The 25,657-nt window shown below is 34.8% G+C and overlaps 1 protein-coding gene across 1 annotated transcript in view; it reads right to left on the bottom strand.

Annotated features, from left to right (window-relative positions):
* ZPLD1 (zona pellucida like domain containing 1) overlaps positions 1 to 25,657 on the bottom strand; it is a gene marked incomplete at its 3' end in the record, with an annotated part of 57,838 nt that overhangs the window by 13,497 nt on the left and 18,684 nt on the right. The window contains exons 2-7 of the mRNA XM_081302042.1: positions 22,702 to 22,815; positions 9,385 to 9,605; positions 6,488 to 6,669; positions 5,446 to 5,518; positions 1,467 to 1,564; positions 41 to 121 (exon numbers count right to left, since the gene is read on the bottom strand). Of these exons, the coding sequence (XP_081158168.1) occupies positions 41 to 121; positions 1,467 to 1,564; positions 5,446 to 5,518; positions 6,488 to 6,669; positions 9,385 to 9,605; positions 22,702 to 22,807 (761 nt within the window). The 5' untranslated portion in view covers positions 22,808 to 22,815. The remainder of the gene's footprint in view (positions 1 to 40; positions 122 to 1,466; positions 1,565 to 5,445; positions 5,519 to 6,487; positions 6,670 to 9,384; positions 9,606 to 22,701; positions 22,816 to 25,657) is intronic.

Raw genomic sequence — 25,657 nt, 5'->3', positions numbered from 1 at the left:
ACTAGATCTTTGGTATCTATATACAATTTAAGACACCTACCTAAGGAAGAGGTCATACCGAATGTCATCGTTTGGATTCCCTGATGGGGTTGTATAGCAATAATCCATTAAGACATTCCATCTGCAGAGAGAGGCAAACATAATCTAGAGTCAAAATCCTCTTTTGAGTGTTGGATATTAATCTAAGGGAAATAAATATGAACAAATTTCTTATCATAACCATGGAATAATTTTTTATTACTTGTTATTACTTGTTGTCTCTTATTGCAGAAGCTTCTTGTTGATTAAAATTTTCTTCTAAACTGAGCTGTTTAAAAATATGAAACTAAGTGTTATCCCCACATCAAATAGGTTGAGGCTAATGCCACACACACATACACACATACACAGAGAGAGAGAGAGAGAGAGAGAGAGAGAGAGAGAGAGAACATGGCAAGTAAATGGTTAAAGTCTGAAAGAAGGAAACCCCAAAGTGAACTACACAGGCACACAGATGTCATTTTTCACTATGAACAAGGTTACTTTGTTTCCAGAAGTTACTGTCTCTAACATAAGACAGAGAATATTATATCAACAAGTAGAACAAATGAGTTTGTTGCATAAATGATGTGTCAGAATCAGTAGGGTAGAAGTGGGAATTTACCATAGGCACTTGGTACGAGAAAGCCATGAGGCAAATACTCCTGCCCAAGGCCAGAGTGGGACTAAGTGTGTACATTATTTCATAACATCTCTGGAATAGGAAGCAAATACCATTAATATGGGGAAAACATCCTGCATGCAGCGAGACAATTTTTTTAAAAATCACACATATTCATGATTAAAAACAAAGAAAGAAGGTAGAGAAGAACCAAATTTCTAGATTTTACCAATCTCTTCAGAATGCAGTTTAAATAATAGCTCACAAGAAGCCCCAAATAAACCATTTCAGATTATATTTTTATAGGACAAGATTAGAGCTTCAACTTTTGAGTTCCCTTTCAGTTTTGATTACTTTGAATTTTATAAGAATTACAGTAAACCTAACTAATTTCGTTTTTTGACCAGATGTTTAATATAATTTCAGCCCAGATCCTTGTGAGGATAGTTCTTTTGTTTGTTGATAAATAGTAAGATATATATGGAAAAGCATACAAATCAAATGTGTTCACAAAATAGTCATAGTTTGTCTGGTTAATCATCTTTCTGATGAAAATATAGAACATTCTGGCATCCCCTAAGATTTCCCCACACCCTCTTCCAGTCATATTCTCCTTTCTTTATGGGAAGCCTTGTTATTTTCCAATTAATGACATAAAATGAGTGTCACCCCTTAGACTTTGTAATTTGCTCTTTCTTTTTATAAGCATGCCTAAATGGTGTGGCAATGACAGTAGTGTTTAAATTGAATTTAAAAATGAATAAGCTAACTTTATGACTCAGGAGACTTACATGTTCTAGCCAACAAAAGACAAGTTTGAAAATACCTTCCATCCAGATTAGTGGCTTGAACAGCTGCAAATACTTTGGTTTTCAAAGGTAATCCTATACTTGGGATAATTAATTGCTGACTGTAGGTTGAATCCTAATAATGAAGTAATAAATAATGTATCATTAGCTTCCCAACAATAGCACATTTACCACTTAAAACAGTGTTACAGAAAAAAAGAACAGGTAAATCAATACAACCACCTCCAAAAAGGATTCATTTAATTCTGATTCTTAGCAGAAGTTCTCTTAAACCATATTCAGGTAGCAAGTTGATTTCCATACATAAATCTTTTATTTTTTTTTGTTTCCATAGTTTAATAGCTAATGTCCATTGTGTTTAAATTACATCCAATTGTCAGTGGCTTAATTCAGTTTGTTTAATATTCAATGGCCAATGTTCAGTTTATCCAAATTAGTGTTCCATTATTTTAGATTATAAAGAGGCTAATGCTTAGTTTATTTAAATTATACCTGCTTTGATTTAAGCCCTTTCTTTTGGGTTGGTAGATCTTAAACCTATGGTAATCTTGCATTTTCCTCAACTCACTTACCTGGCAATTTGAAATTTAATTGAAAACCAGAAAACAGACCAACATACTCTCCGAGTTGTTCAAAATACATGCCATAGAGTTTCTGCACCAAAGTTCTTAGTGATTACTTATCAAAAGGCCTATTTTAACTTATTTACCTTTATTTTAGACCAACCCTAGGGAGTTTATTTATATCACTTCCCAATCTTTAATAGATTAAAGCAGTAAATTAGACATTAAGAAGTGGCATCTATAATTTGAAAATCAAAAAACAGAAAATTGTAAAATGCAAAAATGAAAATCTCAAAATTTTAACAGCCAAATCATTCCTGTTACAGAATAATTGTTTTCCCCAAATTTAGTAATTCTAAATCTATTGCTGTTTTGCAGCAAAAGAACTCTTTTAATGTTCACTATGAAATTCAAAGTTACCAAAGAAAGAAAAAATATAAGCTTACTGTCTTTAGAAGGCTGGGATAAGAGCAATATAGTTTGAATTTTTTAAATTAAGTTAACAATACTTTGTATGCTTTGCTTTTGAAAAAAAATGTATTCATATAGAACATTTCATTCCCAAATAAATCCAGATAAACAAGGAACTATATATTATACTTATAAATGGTTAACATTCTATATTATTTTCTGTATTTCTAATTATTTCCTATATTTCTGTGATAAATGATGACAATTCCTTTAAAGATGTCAGATAGTTGGTATATTTATTTAATATCTTTCTGGTTCCCTCTTTCAAAGTCTCTAAGTAAACTGCACTTCATTAACTAGACTGCTGCTTCATTTTATGTTTTATCAATATTGTCCCAAAGAATGCTTACTTTTATACAAGTTATATACTGTGAAGCCATTTGAAAATGATTTGTGATCCCATTGTAGTTTAATCATGAATCATGATTTCTTTTTTATCCAGAAATTGCTCCTAAGAGGTCTAGTTATCTACTCTTATTTGCACTACACAGTTGCCAAAATCAATTCTATCTATTTTAGTTTTTTCAAACTTTTAAAAACTATCCATAATTATCACAACCCTATTTCATATTTGCTGTTTCACCACCCACTCAGAAAATACTAAGATTCAGGTGCACTTCAAAATGCAAGACATCCTTACTTTCCATTTCAAAAGAGAAGCAATCATTTTTACCTTGCACAAACGTAAGAGCACAGTTCAACTCAAACCACCTTAATATATGGAAATTTCACTGACAATAAATTATTACTATTTGTAAATACAATTATACTGAGTAAATTTACTATATTCTAGTAAACATAAGAATAAAAAATTGTGCTACATCTAAATTGGGTCCAACTTTTCCTCTCCAAATAACAAAACAGAGAATAAGAGTGCTCTATTTAGGATGTAATATAACTTTTCATCATTACTGAGGGTAAATAACTAAATGCTATTTTCCAAAGAAATAATAAATATGGTTTGGTATAAATTAGTAAAATTATAATTTTTCTCTACTGTGAATTGCTAATATTTTAATGCCTTCCAACATGGCAAAATACTATGATGGTACTCTGTTAAAAAAAAAAAAAAAAAAAAAAAAAAAAAAAAAAAAAAAAAAAAAAAAACTAGTTTGGGGCAGAGGAACTCTTCTGTAGGATAGCAGCAATAATGAACATGTCATTATATGATTGACAAAATCCATATGACATATAACAGGAAGAGTAAATTAAATGTAAACTATGGTTTTAGGTAACAATAATGCATCACCACTGGTTCATTAATTGTAACATATTTCACACTAACACAAGACATAAGCAAAAGAGAAAATTATGTGTAAGGACAAATTTACATAAGACTAAAATTACTTTTTTAAAAATCCATTAATTAAAAAAAATTAATTTAGTTTGTTGGAAATTATTGAATTTTATTCAATACCTAATTAGTAAAAACTTAAAGTTTGATTTATTTTTTAATTCAACCATTAATAATAATTTTTGCAAACTGATTAAAATGAGAATTTTGGCACCACCTATTTCATTTATAATCTGAAATTTTAAAAAATGGTTACCTCTTACCGTAAACTTAAAATACGAAGGTTATTATTGAATGATAGCCTTCTAATTAGCATCAAGATTCCGAGAATTCTGAATTGATGTCATGTTAGCAATAGGGCTACAATGCCATTTCTAATAAACTTATCCTGGAAGCCACACTCCTACATTTGGATATTCTGCTATTCTAGTAAAAGGATAGTTTAATTTCACAGAATATAAGGATATCATTAAATTTCATGTGGATGTAGGTTCCACTTTTTAAAAGACTGGGAATTCTCATCTTGATCTCAATTATAATGAATAATATTGAATCCAAACCAGTTACCTCAATTCTACCTCAGAGAATACACTTATAAATCAATAGAAATGTTCCAATTTAAGGTTATTTACATAAATATTGCTCACTACAGTAATAAATATATGGCCATATCAGGATTGAATATGGGCACATGTTTACTGAGTATTATAGAACCAAGTAACTTGGCAGCTTCTCTTTGCAGAGGAAAGTTTAGAAATGACAGAAAGGCAATCTTCATTCCAACACATTTTAATTTGTTGTTTAGAACTCTATGGTGTCAGAATACAAACTTATAAACACGATTTTTTAAAATGCCTTTGGAAAATGTCCTACTACAATATTTATAGCTCATTATATTCAAAGTATAAAGCACTGACTTTTAAATCAATTGCATGAATTATAACTCAGTGCCATGATGACATGAATAATAATGCAAAAATCAGATTCATAATTTACAAAAATGTTGGTTGATAGATTGAAAAATTGATATTTAAATCAGGCATTTAAAATGTATGAATAAAAATTTTTAATCAACATGAAAATATCATTTGGGGGATTAATGTTACAGTTATAAATAGAAATCCATGTATTTTTCACGTTTTGCTGCCACTATTGATATTTACATGACAAAAGTTTAGACAATGCTGTGTCGTCAATCCAAATTATTTAGAATGTGACAGAATTGTCATCACCAAAACCCATATTGAAAATATTAACACATTCATCACCAAGTATGTCTCCAAGAGAAGTATCATTCAGACTTTCCATACATTTGTATCACAAAAATATTGTTCCCCAAATCTTGACCCTGACCATGACTATACACACAGGTATATACATAAATAAAAATATACAAAGAAATGTAGAAAGACACTTGGATAAACTATTACAGAATCACATTCATGATATAAAATTTAAATCATTTATCAATGTTTAGAAAATGTAATGGAATTTGTACTGTACCTTTATGACTAAGATATATGAAAATAGAGGTAAAGGTGGGCAAATGTTACCAAAATATAATAGGGCTAATATGACTTTCAGTAGATTTTTATATAAAAGCCATTCACATAAATGGCTCCTCAAAACAATGAAAAGCAAAATAACATCCTTCACCCATCAACTTACGTTATAAAGGAGCAGGTTCAAAGTGCTGACAAATGTTCCATTGTTCTCTCTCACAGAAATAGCAGCTGAGGACCTAAAACAGATTTAGAAGAGGGAAAGCAATGGTAGGATTTTAAATTAGAAGTTTTAGTTATAAACCTGAATGCTAGATTTCAGGCAATGAAACTCTTAGAGTAAGTCTGACATACTTTTAAGTAGGCCTGGAGTAGGTGTACCATTTAAATCATCAAAAGATAATCAAAAAGCAAAGAGAACCAAGTAAAGGACAGATTGTCCTTTATGATCTTTTCTATTTATAAACTGATCTTTTATATTTTGCATTATGTATATGAGACTTTTTGCAAAAATAAAAAAGAAAAAGAAAAAACAACTATTTCATAGAACTTGAATCTGATACAAATACACTTTTATCAATTTCATTAGAAGTTTCTGAGATCAGGAATTTTGCTTGACCTTGTTCACGGCTAGAACACTGCATCAGCAAATAGCTAGATGTATAATAAATATTGATTGAATAAATGAATGGATTTCTGTGGATAGTAAAGCTGAGGAATGTGTTCTGTGTGAGGGTTGGAGGACTGAGTGTGAGATGCTTCCTTCTACATCAGTAATTTTTTTTCTTAATTATTTTTTCTTTGTCTGTAGGTCATGCCACATTCCTGGAAAACTGCAGGTGCCTGTGCACCTCTGTAAAAGTCATGGAGACTCTGTCCTCTGGAGCAGCAGAACCCAAGAGTGAGAGCGTATAGCAGAAGGACAGGCAGGACCAATAATGTGGTAACCAAATGCCCTACATATTGGAGGCACCACAGAGCCGTCAGAACTATTCAAGTAACCCTGGCTCTTAGGCAACTGGAACAAGGAAAATATAAGACAGGCAGACAGATCAGTGGATGGATATCAGACTTAATATGGCTTTCATTACATCGTTTGAGTTTGGCTATTCTCAACAAATCCTGCTAACTTTATAAGTCTTTCAAAAATAAGAAATGACCCAAACACAAGGATAATATGAGAAAGCAAGAATAAAACATGAACTCACGAAGCAAGCTGGGTATTATTAACCAGGTATTCCAGTGGATAGCTACAGCTAAATTTGTAAAGAAGTCCAGGTAGGTAGCTGATGATTGTTGGTGGGTCTGGAGTATCAATATATCCTGAAATATTTCCTATTTGTACTGAAGTTGCATTTCCATAAGCACTGACACCAGGAATTGTGGACACCTGTGAGAATGGAAGACCAAGTTCAGTGATTCAATGGTTATATACAAATGTAGGCATTTGATATGCAGATGAAACATTAGATGAAATCATTTCTAGCTTCTGGTTCAACTGTAACATGCTGTGGTTTTTAAATTATACAATATAATGCTATTTATAAGTGATTAAACATCTTTTAACTAAATGAAACCTTCATATTTGCCAGACACTTGACTCATATTTTATTAATGAGAGAGGAAAAAAGATTATATATCCAGAAAGCTAAAATGAGTAAATAAAAGACATTCTGGCATAGTGTGAATGGTCCTCCCTATTAACTGTACCCTGTTTCCACATTAGTGTCCTGTCTGCAGGCTCCCACTCTTAGCAATATTGCTCCTGTCCCAAGCTCTTGTTGCTCTGGCCTTTGTGGACAGGCTTTCTGCTGCCTCTCCCCTCCCCACTTGGCCACGCTATACCTTACTCCACAGGATCTCATCTTCCCAGGTTAACATCCTCTGCCCCTGACTCCCCCACATATAGGGTTTATTTCTATCACAGCAGCAGGTACAGCACCTGAGCATCCTGATCACTGGGCAGAACCCTTCCACATCCCCAGAGCTCTCTGTGAGCAGGACTATCTGGGTCCTGTTCACTTTCACATTTTCAAACCAGCACCAGTACTGTGGGCCTCACAAATAATTTCTGAACCCATAATAAAAGTCCCAAATTTTATGAAGATTACTCTTCCCAGCATTCTTTCTCTGTGGTTCATGGAGATTCTGATTCCCTTCTGGGGAAAGAGTTAATGAACTCCAGTAGTTAGAGGAAGAAATTTTCTCTATGTGTATTTTCTTGGGACTGCTCAACCTCCTTTTGATTATAGAATCCTACTAAAATCAAAGAACCAGCAATTTAGGAATAATCAATATTTCTGATCTTCCTCAGACCAGAGAACTTCAGATATAGTTTCTTCTCCCACCATGACAAATACAATAGGACACTTAAGAAGTATTTTCACCAGTTCTAACTGATACCTGCAATACTTAATTTCCAGCAATAGGTTAGATAAACTTCACACGTGAACCTTACAGCACGTGGGAAATCTGAGGCAATCATCTAGCTAATTCATCCATGGGGCAAAAATGCTTGTGAATGAAAAGATTTTTTGTTCTAATCCAGTGATTTACTAGTCTACTTAATGTTTCTCATGGAAGAGTGCCTTTGGAACAGACTCCAAAGCTGGTGACATCTAAGATGAAAAATGAAAAATAAGCAAAAGTTCCCCTCTTCCCACTGTTGGCCTAGATCACTAAGTATACCAATTCTGTCTGCAAACACATACACACAGAGTAATTTTTATATCAGAATTCTTCAGCTCTTATAAACAATGTGAAAGCTCACCCAGAAAGAAACAGTTTTCCTGGCTTTTCTCCTGGATTATTTTCTAGGCAGCTGGACAAGGTGACTTGAATCCTTAAAGGAAAGGCTTTGGAGGGTGGTTGGAGGAGGGGAGTGCTGCTGTCTCCACATCTCCACGTGGGCTCCCTCCCTCCACAAGGAGACAAGACATGCAATAATCAACCTGCTTCTCTCTCCCTTAGGCCCACTTCATAACCTCTCTGCACACAACTCAGAGAGATGAATAAACGTTTTTAATAAAAAAGTCAACAACACCCAACCTGCAGGCTTGGAAGCCGTCCTGGGCACAATATTCTAACTGCCCTTTGGGAAAAGATAAAGAAGGAGATTCAAATAAATTCCCTGTCTTCCAGCTCCCACCAAATCTTAGAAACCATACCCTCAGAATAACCAAGGCTTCCCTTTTAATCCCAAACAATAATTGTGAAGAGTAAAAGCCACGGCCTCCTTTTTTAGTGGGCAAAGTGGTCATGCACATTACATCCCAGTTTCTGTCTTTGGTAGGATTTACCAATAATCTAAACAAGAAAAGTAAAAAAAAAAAAAAAATAGTACAAACCTAATTTCAGTGTGACTAATACACCCATCACAATACATTCACTTCAACTAATTTTCATTCTCTGGAAAGATAATTCCTTATTCAATTCTATTTTTGGTTCAACAAATGAATAAATAAATGAATGGTGTAGACTGCTAGTCCTCATTTGGTATGGGAAATCTGAAAGCACTCTTTTGAATTGTAAAATGATTGAGAAGAGTGCTAGTAACATTCCATGTAAGAATGCGCTTGCCTATGCTAAACATTTTGAAATGCTAAGGACAGTCCCACACAAGAAAGAACTTCACACTAGCAACACTGGCAGCTCTCTTGCATAAAGCACTGGTGAACATGAAAGTGAAGAGTAAAAGAAGAGTTCAAATTCCTCATTTTATCTTTAATCATTCAGAACAAGGTCACTCCAGCAACAGGCCAAACTCACTGCAACACTGCATGACCACATACTTCCATGAAGCACAGAGCTAATGAAAAACTTTAGAGAAATGCCCATGGTTTTCATTCACTCCAAATAATGATGTTCAGAGAGGCACAGCTGACCTCAGACCCTCAAAGCCCTATAAACATAACTATATTAAAAGGGAGAATTGTATACTTGGAAATGCAAGCTTTGAAGTTAAAAGAAAGTGATGTGTCCAGTTTTATCACAATTTTTTCTTGGAAGATAGACTAGGCTTTTGATTATTTCATGAAATGGTGAGATTTTTTTTTTTTTTAATTTATGACCCTAGACCTAGCACACAGTGTCACACTAATCTTACCACTAAGTTGTTTCCACAGCCCTCCAAGGTGCTGAGATTGATGATGAAAATGACCACTGCTGGAAAGGTGTTGTTGTTGACGAACCCCCGGCAGTGGGAATCCCCATGCCTTCCATTCAGTGCCAGATCTGTTTCAGAATACCCCGAGAAAAGTACTGTGCAAAAATTAATCTTCATCGTGATAGTCTGCACTCCACAGTAGACATTGATGTCTCTTTCAGCTGAAACAAAAACATAAAAAACACAGTAGAGTACATGAATAAATTTTACAAACCAAGATACATTTATCATCATCTTAGTCTAACTCATTTCTAAAGTTGAACATATCATAACCCAGTGTGCAAGTTATTAGAAGAGTGATCAGGAAAAATAGTCTTTGATTTGGCTATTTCAGGAGAGCCCTTTTGAGTGTAGGGATTATAGTTCACCTCTGTTTCCTTGTGCTTGCTGTTCAGTGGATGTGCATTAAATGTCTGTCCAGTACTATTGAAAGAATTGAGTGGGAAAAAAAAAAGCAGGTTACTGAGGAAATTCAGAACTAGAGTAACTGAATTATTCAGATCACCTGTCTAAAATGAAATTCAGTACAAATGATGCATTTTCCCAAGTGAAAAAAGAAGCAGTTAAAATCCACCCTAAACCAAGTTTTTAGGCACTTTGGTATTTGACAACTCATCTTATCCAGAATGTAAAAACAAAAGCCATCTAGAGGAATTAGAGGAATTCCTTTTTATTTGTCCTGTATTAAATCACATTAGACAAAGGGGATGAGAAATAGGGTGCTGATATTATGAACAGAAATGCATACCATGCTCTAAGAAAATTCTAATGATTTTGCATGCCAAAAAAAAAAAAAAGGAATGAAGTAGGCAGGAAATGTAAAGCATAGTTTGCATTGTTCTCTGTGACTCCAAGAATAAGAGTTATCCCAGGTCTGTAGAATAGAGCACAAGCGTGAGTGAACGTGGCGCGCGCGCACACACACACACACACACACACACATTTCCATAACTTCATTAATTATTTTTCCACATATGATAGAGAGTTTGGGATTCTTCACCTGCAGAAGATTTCACTTTTATCAGTTTGGTGACGTCTACGAATTGAATTGTATCCTCACCCCCAAAACTATAGTGAAATTCTAACCCCTCCTTGTTCGGATTGTTTTTGGAAATGGAGTTGTTGTTTAATTAGTGAAGTGAAGAGAAGGTCATACTGGAGTGGAGAGGGCCTCCAATTGAATAACTCTGATGTCATTATAAAAGGAACTACTATGAGGAGACCAGGCAGAGAGAGAGCACCAGGTAAAGACAGGGTTGGAGCCATACATCCAGAAGCAAGGCACACCCAGGACGGTCCTGGCACACCACCAGAAGCTGAGAAGAGAAGAAAGGATGCTTCCCAGACTCCCAGAGGGAGCACGGACCTGCCTTGATATTGAGCTTCTGGCCTTCAGAACTATGAGACAATAAATTTCCAATGTTGTAAACCACCCCATGAAACAATAAATTTCTATTGTTTTAAGTCAACTTTGTTGTATTCTGTTACTGCATGCTAGGAAACCCAGTACAGTAACCTCACCACCTTCTAACTCTGCTTTTCCCTTTAAATAAAGACACTGACGCAAGCTTCAGCTTTTCAAAATGTGAAAACAAAGAAGAACTGACTATTTGGAGAATTTACCTTGGTTGAAATCCAAACAAATAAAACATATTTTGGGCAAATGATAGGAAATTCACTAAGAAATAATTAAATGTCATCAAGATTTTTATCATAGAATTAATTTGCTTAAGTAATTCAGCCCTAATTTAACAGTAGAAGTGTTCAAAATCATATTTCTTTGGAATATTTCTTCCCTATACATTTTTTTGCCAGCAAAATGAGTCATATTTTGAGGCTGTAAATAAGTATGTACATAAATTTCTATGTTTGGTAATAGGTTTAAACTCATTGTAATTATACATAAGAAAAGGACAGAATTTTTTTTTCCCAAACAAAAGGCAAATACTAGGCTGGGTATTATGTAAAATTTCAAGCAATATTCATTTTATGAGTAAAAAATGAGATAAATTAGTTAAGAATACATTTTATCACTATAAAAATAATACATAGCATTTAAATTGGGGGGGGGATATCTCTATACCCTTTAGCAACATTAACTGTTGCAGTGTAACAATGATTTCTAAGTGATATTCTTTCCTAAAATAGTATGGTTCATTTCAAAAAAAAATGCTTTTTGAGTATCTGTAAGCTTTAAACTACATCTTAAACTCTGATTTTTCTCCATCTACTTGCTATTCCTGGGCCCATTATCATTATCTTTCCCCTGGAACATTGCATTAACTTCCTAACTGGTTCTTTTACCTCCACTTTCAACCATTTTGGTTAGTACAGTTGTTAACACATTAATGCAGTTATGTCCACTTCTTACTCTTTTCACTTAGTTCAAAGTCCACATCTTGAGCCAGGTTCTCAAGGCTCTTCATGATCTGCCATCTGTCCAGCACTGCATTCTCACTCCTTCTCCTACCACACTACTTCCTATATCTGTTACACTGAGTGTCTTTCAGTTGTCTGAAAGCATCCCACAGAGTGATAGAGTGATAGATGTCCAAATAGTGGTTATCCCCTAGGGTGGAATTTTCTCAAGAAAAACTTCAGGGGAGATAAAAATGTTCTCTATCTTCCTCTGGATGGGGTAATATAAATGTATATGAATGTTAAAATTTCATACTGCATTAAGATGGTATAAACTAGGTATACATTACTCCTCGTAAAGTACTGTGAGCATTTAAAAAATCATGACACAGCTTTATGCACAAGATCTTCATACAGTGCTTTCTTCTGCTTGAAACACTCCTCTATCCCCAAGCCTTGATAGTAACTTTACTCATCTATTAGGTCTCAGGTTTCATTTCCTTTTCCCAAAGATTCCCCTGATCACAAATCAAAAGTATGCCACTTTATTTTACATTGTCATATTGTTTTTAAAACATTTATATATTTCTCCAGTAAACTGAAAGTCACAGAAAGCAAAAAAAAAAAAAAGCTATCATATTCACTGATGCACTCCATGAGTAATTACTTAATTACTCAATAATTACTGGACAATAGATTGCACTGAGGGTTTAAAAATTAGTCATCCAGAAATAGGCAAAGTGGTATAGGCCTATAATCCCAGAGACTGGAAGACCAAGGCAGGAGGACTACAAATTCAACACCAGCTTCAGCAACTTAGTGAAACCCTGTCTCAAAATAAAAAAAAATAAAAATAAAAAGGACTAGGGATATAGCTCAGTGGCAGAGCATCCCTGGGTTCAATCCTCAGAATCAGAAAAGAGAGAGAAGTAGTGGTCCTGTGTCTGTTCTGAAGTGTATCTGAGTCAAGGAGGAGACACATTAATGTGGCCCACATTGACAGAAAGATCCATCCAGAGAGCTTTCAGGTGGCAGAGAAAGCCAAGCTCACCTAGTTAGACCAGCTGGTTAGGAATGCCTTCCTGAAGAAGATGGCATTGATTTTAGTTTGAAGTATCAATAGAAGTCAGCTATGTAAGGGGAAGTGTGAATAATGAAATATGCTCAGGCTGATTGGGAGCCAGACAATTTCATTTTCATTAGGATCTAATATGTAAAGGGAAAAATGACAGGGAAGGAGACCATGTGGCAGGCACAAGAATGATCAGAGGAAACTTTTACAAAGTGATCTTAAAAAAACAGTTTCATCAGGGTAACACAACGTTTACCTGAGTGTCCAATCCAATCCCCAGCTATTAGAGAGTTCACTGAGAATTTGCTTTAGGCTCAGTGAACAAGTTTAATTGCACTGCATGATAAAGTAAATACATATCAATAAATATGTCACCAAAAAGAGATATGTCACCGAAAAGAGGTATCTTTATCCTTAATTTAAACCAGACCCAAACTTCAGCTTCCTCACCTCTGTTGGATGGGATTAACTGATGCTGAGAATACCTTAACAAATGGAGATGACTGTAATATCAAATGTAAAGCTCTCTTTTGCTTTCTGCTTTACAACTGAAGACTTGTAACCCCTGTAATGGAACTGAATCTGCTGTAGGCTGATCCCACCTGAAGATATGGTCACGAATTAAAGGCTTTGTGCAGTGTAAGAAAAAAGATCTGTTCAAATCCATTCTAAACCAGTTTTCCAAAGACTTTTTACTAGCCTTCAGAGAGAAACACATTTTTTTTTCTTTTTTTCTCCTGGTTGTAGATACTAGAGACATTCATCCAGTTAAACTTTACCATTTAGAAGGCTTTGAGGGGAAAAAAATGATACTTCATGTTGTCAAAGGACAATTTCTGCCAAAAGAAGAGATTTTTTTTTTCAGAGTTACTGAATAACCATTGCTTTCAACAGCTAAATATTTTGAGTTTTTTACTGTCCATGACTGGCCTGAATTAAAACATTCCTTAGTACAATACTTGAGTATTAAACAATGAGTACAAGTTAATGACAAAAATATAAAGAAATACATATCTTTAGAGGATGATTTTTAATATTTTAGGTATAAAGATACCAAATGCATTTAAGCTGCAGAACTGCTTACAGAGCTGATGTAGTTATATTGCCAAAATGGCAATATATTGCCCTGAAATTTTTATCCAAGCTATTTTTATAGAAATATTTAGAATACAATATTCAATCAAATTGGTAAAAATAATGTTCTAGACTCCACTCATATATCAATCAGGAAGTGGTATAGTCAGTCTGTCTCACATTTTCTAAAATTATGCTAATTCTAAATAAGCTGTCACACTGCCAACCACCTACTTTATCATGTATGAAAATGTGTTCTGCCTTTGAGATTCGTAGAATAAAGTTACCATGTAAATGGGATTCCAAGGAGATGGATCCCATTCCATATATGTAAATCAAGATACTGCACAACTTCTTTATCCCTGATTGTCCTATTCCTAGAAACATTATTCCCACCTTCTCCTTGAGACACACTTTCAGACAATATATTTGCAGCATATCATACATCTATCTGATAAGCATAACTAACTTTGTTCTTTCAACAATTTCAAAGTCAACTTGCTTAAATCCAGCAACATCCTAATGAAGCTAGATTTTATTAGATTTTGATTCATGGAAACATTTTCACCTTATCTAATTACTGTTATGGGATACCTATACTTCCTTTCACTAGTATTAGATGGTTTAAATTTTTTTTATTATGTTATGGAATAATAAGCACAGAGATCAATTCAATTAATCATACAATTTTCACAAGTATGTTCTTTAACACAAAGATATCAATGCCCCAAAATTTGGTTCAAAATGTCCCAAACTACATGCCATTTTATGTCAACAAATTACTCAAAAGAAAAGCACCTGTTGTATACATATTATGTGTAAGTCTCTGTGCCAAATAGAAGATGAAAACATTAACAAGATACTCCAGTATTCAAGGAGCTTTGGTTGAATAGAGGAAGCAGAGGAAAATAGCCAATTGCAACTAAGCCTGATATGGAAATGGTAAAGGCTTGTGAACAGTATCAAATATACTGTACCAAACTCTGTCTTGGTAGAGTACAGGTGTTTGGGAGGTGATTGTTAGGAAGGAATGGAGTAATTCCAACTGGCTAAATTTGATAAGAATTTAATTAAAAAATGAAATGAAGAGAAGGTGTGTCATTTATGGTTGGGTTTCTTACTTTGGCATTTGAGTGAATTATTTCTCAGGACAAAGAAGTCAGGATGAGAAAGTTGATGAGCTTAGTTTTTGAGAGGACATTCAAGCATAAATGTAGAGCAAGTAGTTGGAAATATGAGTATAAAATGTCAGGGAAAGAAAGTAAAAAACGTAAATTTGAGAATTATAAATACTCAGTATTTTCAACAATTAACCATAACAACTTTGAAACTAGCCATGAGAGCACTCAGGTAAAAATGGAAATAAGTTGAGACCAGAAAAATTGTATCAAAGTTGCCTTTCAATGAGACTTCCTCTAGTTATCAGGATAGAGTGCAATCATCCTCTTGTGTCCTGTCCCATGTCACTTCAATTGTGAGTCTACTATATCATTTACATTTTATCTGGGAGTGGATATTTGCTTTCTTGTTAGCTTATGAACTCACAGAGAACTCTGGGTTTTGGTACGCGGCAGATATTTACTAAAATACTTTTTACTATGATTCTTTCATAAACAGTGTTCATGATGTCTAACTCTTTAATATCAAATTCCAAGATTCACATTGAGATTATACACACAATTGAGGTGGGTTCATTTTGACTGCCCAGAGCTCATATTTCCTTTCTGTCCTTTGCCAAATGCCTGAGATGATTCCTCTGTTTTCAAATTTTGGAATGAACATCAATATTCTTAATCACTAAATTTTCTGTGACTTTAAAAAACTCCATTTAAATCTAGGAAATTTGCAGATGTTTGCAATTTGTTTAGGTATTTTAGTCTTTTAGTCTTTTAATTTCTCCTTAACAGTGATATATTTTGCTGATTTCTATTACCATTAGCAGGAACAAGTACATAATTGCCAGGTGGGGATGACCCAAACACTGTGGTTTCATTCATAAAGCAAGCAAGACCATTATGAATACCATGCTCTAAATATATTTCTTATACTTAACAGTGCAAACAAATCACTGGAGAAACTTGTGAAAATGCAGATTCTAATTCAGTAGATATGAAGTGGGGCCCTGAGTTTCTGTTTTGCACAAACTCCCAGGTGACGCTGATGTTACAAGTCTTTCAATCAATTGATTAAGTCACAACTATGTATTCTGACTGGACAGAAGCTCTTAGGTGGATTCCACTTGGAGAGGTTAAGCACACCCATCAAATACCTTTGTATGATCACATGCTCACAAGAGGGACAAGTTCAGATATAAAAGGGACAGGATGGAGAGAGACATAAATCATGCATAACTCCCTTCCTTGTCTGAGAACTTAACTGGTTTTAAATCTCAGTGAAACAGATCTCATAAAAGTCTGTGAAATGGAGCCTAAGTCAGTCTACTTCAGTGCTCCCATGGCAACCTGTGCAACAGAACTGGGAAGAGGATCCGTCTTCTCCTGCTTGCATTTCTACCCCATTCCACAATCACAGCACTTTAATAAGTAGGTGAGGCACAATGGCCCACTTCAAAAGCCAGCTATGCCAAGTGGAGGAGTTTCTCACAAGAAACTCCAGTAGCAATAGTAGTGCCTGTGCCTCTGTAGCCAAGGAGTCCCCAGGAAGTGTCTACTTCCTGGCCATGTGTGAGATGCTGCCCTGGGGACTCTGAAATAAAGGAGAAGACACAGGGACCCCTGGGGGGTGAGGGTCCACAGTGAGCAGGTGGAGACAATATGCTTTTAGATGCAAGGATCATGTAAACAGGATATACTGTATCCACAGGTATTTAAGAGAAATATTGGTTTAAAACTGATAGTATAAACAATAACCTATTCAATATAGTAGGAAACTTCTGTATGCTGAAGAGTGACATAGAAAATTTCATATGGCAATAATGTACTTCCTGAGCTCCAATAAACATTCTAATACTAATTTATACCATCTTCGTAGATTCTCAGAGTAATTTATACATACTTTCTGCTTCTATTTCTAAAATGAGCATGGTGATATTTGTACTACAGAAGCTTACAAATTGACTAAGAACAGATGCTATGTGCATTATTCTAGCTCATTTTTAAACTTATCTTTCCTCCCACCAAGTTTTTATACAAGATTGAGATTTTGGTACTAAAACAGCAAGAAGTCCTAAAGGGGTATTGATATTTCATCTACGCAAAATACCAACAGCTGATGAATTTGAAGTGGATTAGGAATTCAAGCTTTCTCTCTACATTGAACAGGTTTCTTGTCACCTTAGGTTTTCATTACAACATCTGTTTCTCGTTAGCAAATACAAGCTGCTGTTTCAGTGCTGTGAGAAATTCATATGCAATCTGAGGCAAACTTTGCATACTTAAAATCATACTAGCTACTCCACACTTTGGAACCAGAAAAGTTTGGTCAACTTTTTCAGGGACAGGGATAAAAATAATATGTGTGTGTGTGTGTGTGTGTGTGTGTGTGTGTGTGTGTGTGTGTTTTACTTGTACAGAGGAAGTATAAGATTCATGCAATAAATAGTTTCATTAAAATACAGTGGAATATGGACCCTGAATTATCCAGTCACTGCACTTGCTAACTGTTCTCTTCACTACACTTTATCACTACAGATTATTCAGAATTTGGTCAGTCATCACCGCTTGAATCAGTTCTTCTGTCTCATCTGGACAGAAATTGTAGTCACAGGTGCAAGACAGAAAGCAGGCATCCTCCTGACAACTTAGAGGCCAAAACAGTGTCACTGAGCACGCAAGTAGGAGAACAGGCCTTTCTTGTCTGCACAGAGGGCCAGGATATATCCCTGGGACAGTTACTTCATTCTCCATGTTTACTTCATCTTTGGGCAGAGAACAATGCAATGGTTAAGCAAAGTCTAACACAAAATTAGTTCATTTTCCTAACCCAACTATGAATTCTATCCATTAAATTAATGATTCTTGATTTTATTTTCCTTGCAATTTTTTAAAATTTTTTTTTCATTGAAATATTAGTAGATGTTACCATATATTCTCTTAGTCAAACAGGTCTTGAAAAGGAAAACAAATTGCCCTGTTACATGACTTCAGATTCTTAAATATGGAGGTTTCTCCATCCCTACATCATTTTTTAAAAAACTGCCAAAGTTTATTTTTAGGCTTTGACATTTGATAGAAAGTGTTCCAGTTTTATAGCTTTGTCAATTACTAGTTTTGCAATATTAGAAGCAATTTTTAATCCTCAATTCCTTACTGTAAAGAGAGGTTTAAAAAACATTGTGTATTTGTTGAGAGGAGTAAAAGAGAATTCTGTGATATGCCTACCATTCAATATATGGAGCATACTGCTTCCTTCCTTATTAGTGTTATTTTAAATAGAAACCAAATTACAAGTTATATTACACAGAGTTAAAATGGGCTTCTTATAACATTTTAGTTCATCATAAGATAGTGTCAGGCAATTAAATCTCTGTCACCAAAAACCCACTTGCCCCTTGGTCATATCTGTATCATTAAATAACTCTATAGAGATCTGCATGTTTAGACTAAGTCTCCTACATCATTGCTGTCCAAAATCAGGTGCTAGTGCCAAAAGATATCCATTAATCACAGTGTCCAAGCACATTTATCTGTAGGTTTTACCTGGCCAAATACCTTTTTGGTACTCCAATAGTCAATTGTTTTGAGTTTTATTTAGGGAAGAGCACAACTATAATTTCAGTGAAGAATGAGTCTTTTCCTGGCTATTGGCTTCGGTACCCTTTAGAGTTAGAGGGTATCTCTTTAAATTTAAATGAATTAGAGCATCGGGGTTATCTTGGCCCAAGAATAAATGCCACGGAAATTAAAGAAAATAATTCTAATGCCAAGAAACAGCAAAGGTCAGATAGGGTGAGATGATTACTCTCCTCATTATTAACATTGCTTTGCATTTAGATAGCCCCTTTCCTTTGCTAGTCTCATTCTCATTCTGCCTTATTGCTCAGTGTCTGAGCAGCTTGTGGAGCTCCTAATGACATCACAGATGATCACGAGTGGAACAGAAGCCAAAAAGTCAAGAGGGCAATGAGCAATTAACCTTTAGGCTTTATTTGTTCATTTTGTTCTTCTTGAACACAGCATGCAAAAAAAAATGGGTATTAAATAATACCTATAAAACTTAAATCCTCTTCTGGAAATTCTAATTGTACTTGTATTTTAGGGTTTTTGTTTTTTTTAAATACAAATCTTTAATTATAACAATGGTGTGAGGGGTATCTTTGTATACATGTTAGGAAAGTTTGGCTATTTGTTGCCAGAGCCAGATAATACTAAATATTAGCCCTAAAAGTGCTAATATTTGTAAAGAAAAATTCAAATTAAAATAAGAGGTTTGACTTTCCCTGTTGAAAATAAAAAACTCCTCCCCCTGTCTTTTCTTAAAGCATTTACTTTGGAGAACTTGGAATTTGTAAATAATTTCCTCTCTCTTTGAAATATATATAAATCCCTTTTGAAACTAAGATAGGACTTTCATAAACCTTATGACCCAGGATGTCTTTCTCAAGGACCAGGGAACCATCCCTTAGAACTGTAAACATTAAGGAAAATAGCACCCATATCTCCCAGTAAGAAGATGGGAGCCAGACTTACTGTGAGCCTTGCTTCAAAGTACAAAATTACCTCCTGTCATAAAGACATAAGAAGTTAATTTTTCTACTGGATGAAACCAATAAGCTAACACAGATGGTCACCCCAATTACCAGGTGGATCTAAGATATGTGACAAATGGTGCTGTCATGTCGTCTTACTTGAAGACCAGTTATTGCTAATCTTGAAAACATATATATAATGGGCTGCATCTGCTTGGATATATAAAAGGGTGAGATTTCTTTCTGTCTTTGCAATCTTTTCTTTATTGCCTGTGATATACATCACATTCTGAGTTTAATGCTTATTCAATGATAAAAGTGTTTCTTTATCTACCACCTTGATAGAGAAGATTTGGGGATTGGGAGAAGATTTTGTTTTCAATACTATTTCCCCAACTTACAATTGTGCTTTACTTGGAAAAATGGATACCAGAAGATAACCGAATACACTATCATTTGTTCTTAACCACAATATACACTAGTTCATCTGATCAATACATTCAGAGATTCTGCCAATACGTGTTTGGGGCAAAGTTGTAGAATCCACATATTCTAACTATCCAATGTGATTTTGTTGCAAATTTATAAATGAACACTTTACCATCATTTTTAAAGATTCTCCATATGATAAGCACTTCTTCTTGCTATCCTAGTCACTCTTTGGTTGTTCAATATGTTTTATTAGCACATCCATGTACATATAACTGGAACATAGCTAAATCCTCTCTGCTGAGCAAACTTTCTACATCTTAGCTTTCTCCCCACACATCACAGGAGCAGGTCTTGATCACCCTTCCTAGTTTCATGGGCCTCTGGCCCCATTCCTCTGAAGGCCACCAGCTCCCACTGCATGAGGAGGGGACAATGATTAGCACCTCTCTTTCCTTCTGCCTGTTTCTTCATTGTTCCTTCTCTCCTAAATCAAAGAAACAGCTCGAACTTTGCCAAGGTTGACTCCCCTACCTGCATCATTCATCTCTTCTGTATTTTCTTTGTTCTTTTTATCAATTATTTCCTTATTAGTATTTCCAATCTCTGAATGCTTTCCCATCACTCAGGAATCTCTAGTCTCAAATACACTTTTCTCATTTCAATTTGTGATTCAGATTGATCGTTGTTTTCCTTTACCATAAAAGTTGTCTATATCATCTTTTTGAAGCCCTTTATTTTTCTGTCCTCTATTAATTGCCCACACAGCAACAAGGAATTCTACTCTCACATAGCTATCTTCAGTTGTGACCTCCTTTCTCAGACTTAGGTACATATTTCCTACTATTGGATAGAAGTTGCCACTATACTTTCTTTCTTAAAAAAAAAAATACACACCTATAGGCTATGATTTCCAAACTCAAACCTCCTTTCTAAAGCATGCAAGTGTCCTATATTTTTGGTGTCATCTAACAGTATCAACACCCAGTTGTTCAAATTCAATGCATCCTCTGGTCTTCCCCTCCTCTTATCTCTCCCAATCCAATCCCTCTCAAGTCCTGCTGAGTCCAGCTTGAGGACCTCATGAACTTGCCTCCTTCTCCTGCTCCTACCATCCCTGCCTTCACAGTCTGCTGCTCCTAGTCTCTTCTTTGTTTTTTCACTTTTCCCAATGTCTGTTTTCTTAAAAAAAAATGTGAGCACATCCAACATCTTAAAATGTATCTTTAAAAAAGACCCAGTGGCTCTCTAAGGTCTACAAAATAAAAGCAGAACACTGTCATTACATGGTATGATAGACAAAGCATTCTTGCCAAAACACTCGAACCTGCATTTACCCAAGCCTCTAGCTCTAATTAATTTACAGGCTACACAGACAAAAGGGAATACGCTGAATGGTACCATGGGTTTGCAATCAGTGAAATCCAGTCTCAGAAATATATTGAACAAGCAACCAAATGAGAGGCAACTAAGCTGAGTATTAGCAAATACCAAGGAATTATTAAAAATATTGGGTGTATACATGAAGTAAATTTCTTGTCCATCAGATATATACACTGAAGTATGAATAATAAATTTCCTTTAAAATATTCCATGGATGGACGTGATGAGGAAAGAGAGAGAAAATAAAATTTATAAATGTTGATCATTGATAAAGGTAGATGATAAGTATGAGGGCTTTAAAAAAATCTCTATTTTTATATGCTTGAATTTTCCATAATAAAACAAGTAAAAAAAGAATTAGTTTATGATATTCAGAACAATTAATGACTCTTAGCACACTTTATAATCTTACCTTTAAGTGCTCCCCACCATGACTTCTATTTACTTCACAGGCCACAAACTTGTACTTGGTCTCGGCTTAGGACATCATTCAGAAACAAGCTAGGATTTATTCTGAGGTAGAAATCTAACTTGTAACTCCCTGGAATTTGCTCCACACAGGTGTGCTATTGTGCTAGCATGCTCCAAGCACAGGACTTAGGCAGATTTAGAGAAAGCACAGTATGGCCAAAGGTATTCAGTTTGCATGACGACATGGAAAAGTAGTTTCTGATTCTCTAATCTTTATTTTATAAGTGTTGAATCATGGTTTTATAACTCTAGTTAATATAAAATGACAAATACTTTAATGCAATTTTCAGAACTTTCTCACTGAGTGCAGATTTTAGGAAGCTGGGGAATATGTCCACCAATAGGGTCAGAATCTCATGTCTGTCACAACTTAATGGGTTTCTGTGAAATTCATTCTGCAGCTGACCTGTGTACTTTGATGATGACCAACATTTCATTGACAGAGTATTTTGAAGGTGTCACATAATATTTCACAGTCATTTTCTTAACCATTATTCTTAAATAAATCTAGTTGCAGATAAAAAAGTCCTCCAGCAAATTTTTGAATGAAATTAGCCTCTCCCAATTTCACTACCTACCAGTCAATATTTTTTACATTTGTGAACAGCCATTATAATAATATTAACTTTGATGAACACTTTGTATGTTAATGTGGGTATAAATTACAACTCCAGAAAAATGTCTCTTGTCATTTGCATTTGTTAATATCTGCTTAATATAAAAGGAGAGACCCCCATCTTCCCTATGTATTTAAATGATTTACTGTTTTAACATAATCACTCCTTTCAGAAGCAATTAGTTCATAGATTAGGTTCCAACTTACCAGGAAATCTACTGTGGAGGTTGGCATCACAGTTGTAACCATTGAACTGAGCAGACACCGGAAGCACTCTAATTGTTAGAAGCAGCAGCAACCATATTTGTTCCATTGCAGCACCTAGAAAAGAGTTATTTATGATGTCGATATCACCAGCCTTCACTCCAAGGTGCTGGAAGGACTGAGGCTGATCTCAATGTACTTTTGGATAAGGGTGTCATGCACAGAAAGCAAAAAGAAAAGAAAATTATAAAGTTTTACTCAAATAGCCATGTAGTCAAAGCTCACTGAAGGCTTCGTGAATTATCAGAAATAATTAACAAAAACAAAAGCACAGATTTTGGTTATGATATTTTAATATTATTTTCATTATTCAGCTTCAGTTTGTTAAGGGTAAGAAAGTCTGACTTTTGTACTAAAAAAACTAAGGTATAAATCATAATGTCTGAAACAGAAAAAAAGATATTATAAATAGGAAGAACTCAAACCAAACATCTGGCAGCACAGTGAGGCAGACTCACCAATTTAGAGACAGCTGGTCATTTGTAATATCAACATACTTAAGGTCAGAGGATTCCAACACTCAACCCACAGTTCTAAGAGAATTTTCAATCTTTTCATGACCAAGTAATGTAAAAAAAAAAAAAAAAAAATCTCTTAGCAAAGAAATTCAAGACTACTCCAGCCACTCAAAATTCAATGGTTTGGGTATAATTTTCTCAGGAAATACATGGATAAATCAAAAGGGAGACCAGGAAAAAAGTATGGGTGAAGATCAGAATCTTCTAATAATGGCCCTTGATGAGCAATAACTCTGATGTGAATGCGTGAAAACATGGAACTCAGGAAAAAGTGATAGAAATTGGTTTTAAAGATGTTAATGTAGGTTGGACAAATAAATGGAAATTATCTTTAATCCTTAAAATACCAGTCAGTCTCATATTTAATAAGTATTTTCCTGGATGCCCTTTTATTGGCCTGATTAGTTAAAACACTTTCCGGAAGGGCCCAACTTGCTCTCACAGCATAGTTTGTGTGCTGGAAAAAAGTCTTTCAGGTTGGTGGTTTGGTCTATGCATAAAAACAAGAAGAAAATAAAATTGTAAAGGTTTATGCAAACAGTTGAGTGCATCTTAAAAGCTTGGGTTTTAGGGTGAAAATGGTATTTTAGCTGTCATTAAAGATCTGCCCTAGATAATTAATTAAGTCTTTAGCAAAAGGAAGGAAATACATCTTGCTTCTGTGTCATCATTTTAGAATAGCCAGTTCATGGTGAACAAAGTCACTTTGGTGAGGATGTGGGAAAGGAAGGCAGGAGTTTACTCTCAAAAATAGACTGAAAAAAATAATGTCAACAGGAACTTCCTTCCTTCGGCATTATAACATACTTCTCAGTCATAAGTGTAATGACTTTGGGAAGAACATACATAACTCTGGTTAGTTCTGAGCTCCTGGGACAGTCTATAAACAGGAGGCTCACACAAATGGCTGACACACACCTGTGTTCTGTTGACCACATCTATACCATCATTGTCTAGCTTCTCAAGACACTGAAAATAAAATAAGACAGCCCTGACATTTTGGAGTCTCTGGAAGATTGCTAGGAAGAGAGCAACTTGGTTCTGAATACTGCACCCACACATATCTAGTATCTACTCCATACCCTACCACTGCTCCTTATGATGGGTCCCAATTATCCCCAGAAGATGCTGGAGTTTCTAGACTCTCATGCTCCCTCTCCCTATCCCACTATGAATCAGCCTCCTTATATAGCTGGGTCTTATATTAGACAAAGGTGTCAAAAACATTCATCGGAGAAAAAATAGCCTCTTCAACAAATGGTGCTGGAAAACTGGAAATCCATATGCAACAAAATGAAAATAAACCCCTATCTCTCACCATGCAAAAAAACTCAATTCAAAGTAGATCAAGGACCTAGGAATAAAACCAGAGACTCTGCAACTAGGAGAAAAAGTAGGCCCTAATCTACATCATGTGGGATTAGCCCTAACTTCCTTAATAAGACTCCTTTGGCACAAGAATTAAAATCAAGAATCAATAAATGGGATGGACTCAAACTAAAAAGTTTCTTCTCAGCAAAAGAAATAATCTTTTTTTTTAAGTATTTTATTGAAGGCATAAGAGCACTGCCAAGGTAGTGGAGGTTTTTTTTTTTTTTTTTTTTTTTTACATTTTTCCAGTTGTCATTTTATTTTATTATTTTTTTTATTGTTGGTTTTTCAAAACATTACATAGTTCTTGATATATCATATTTCACACTTTGATTCAAGTGGGTTATGAACTCCCATTTTTACCCCGTATACATAATCTTTGACGTGAATAGAGAGCCTACATTTTGCGAGCAAATCTTTACCCATCATACATCAGATAAAGCACTAATCTCTCTAAGAACTCAAAAAGCTAAACACTGAAAAATAAAAAAAACACCTAATCAATAAATGGGCCAAGGACCTGAAGAGACACTTCTCAGAAGATAATGTACAATCAATCAACAAATATATGAAAAAATGCTCAACACCTCTAGCAATTAGAGAAATGCAAGTCAAAACCACTCTAAGATTTTATCTCACTTCAGTCAGAATGGCAACTATTATGAAGACAAAGAACAATAAGTGTTGGCAAGGATGTGGGGGAAAAGGTACACTCATACATTGCTGGCGGGACTGCAAACTAATGTAGCCAATATGGAAAAAAGTATGGAGATTTTTTTGAAAATTGGGAATAAATGGAATTTTTAAAATACATTCCCATCTCTTATTTGGGCAGGATCAATATTTTGATTCTATATAATGTTTGCAGTATTTGTGGCATTTTCAGTTAATACATTTAACTTGTATTCTACCTAAAAGTTACAACAAAGTGATAAAAGTAATAAACTACTAACTTGAAAATTTCCCATTTTCAACCTTACTTCCATCATTTTTTCTCTATATAGAAAACT

The sequence above is a fragment of the Spermophilus citellus genome (assembly GCF_964194105.1).
Source record: "Spermophilus citellus genome assembly, chromosome: 7".
NCBI lineage: Eukaryota > Metazoa > Chordata > Mammalia > Rodentia > Sciuridae > Spermophilus > Spermophilus citellus.
Note: the sequence above shows the minus strand (reverse complement) of the source record. Positions and strands in the feature narration are given on the sequence as shown.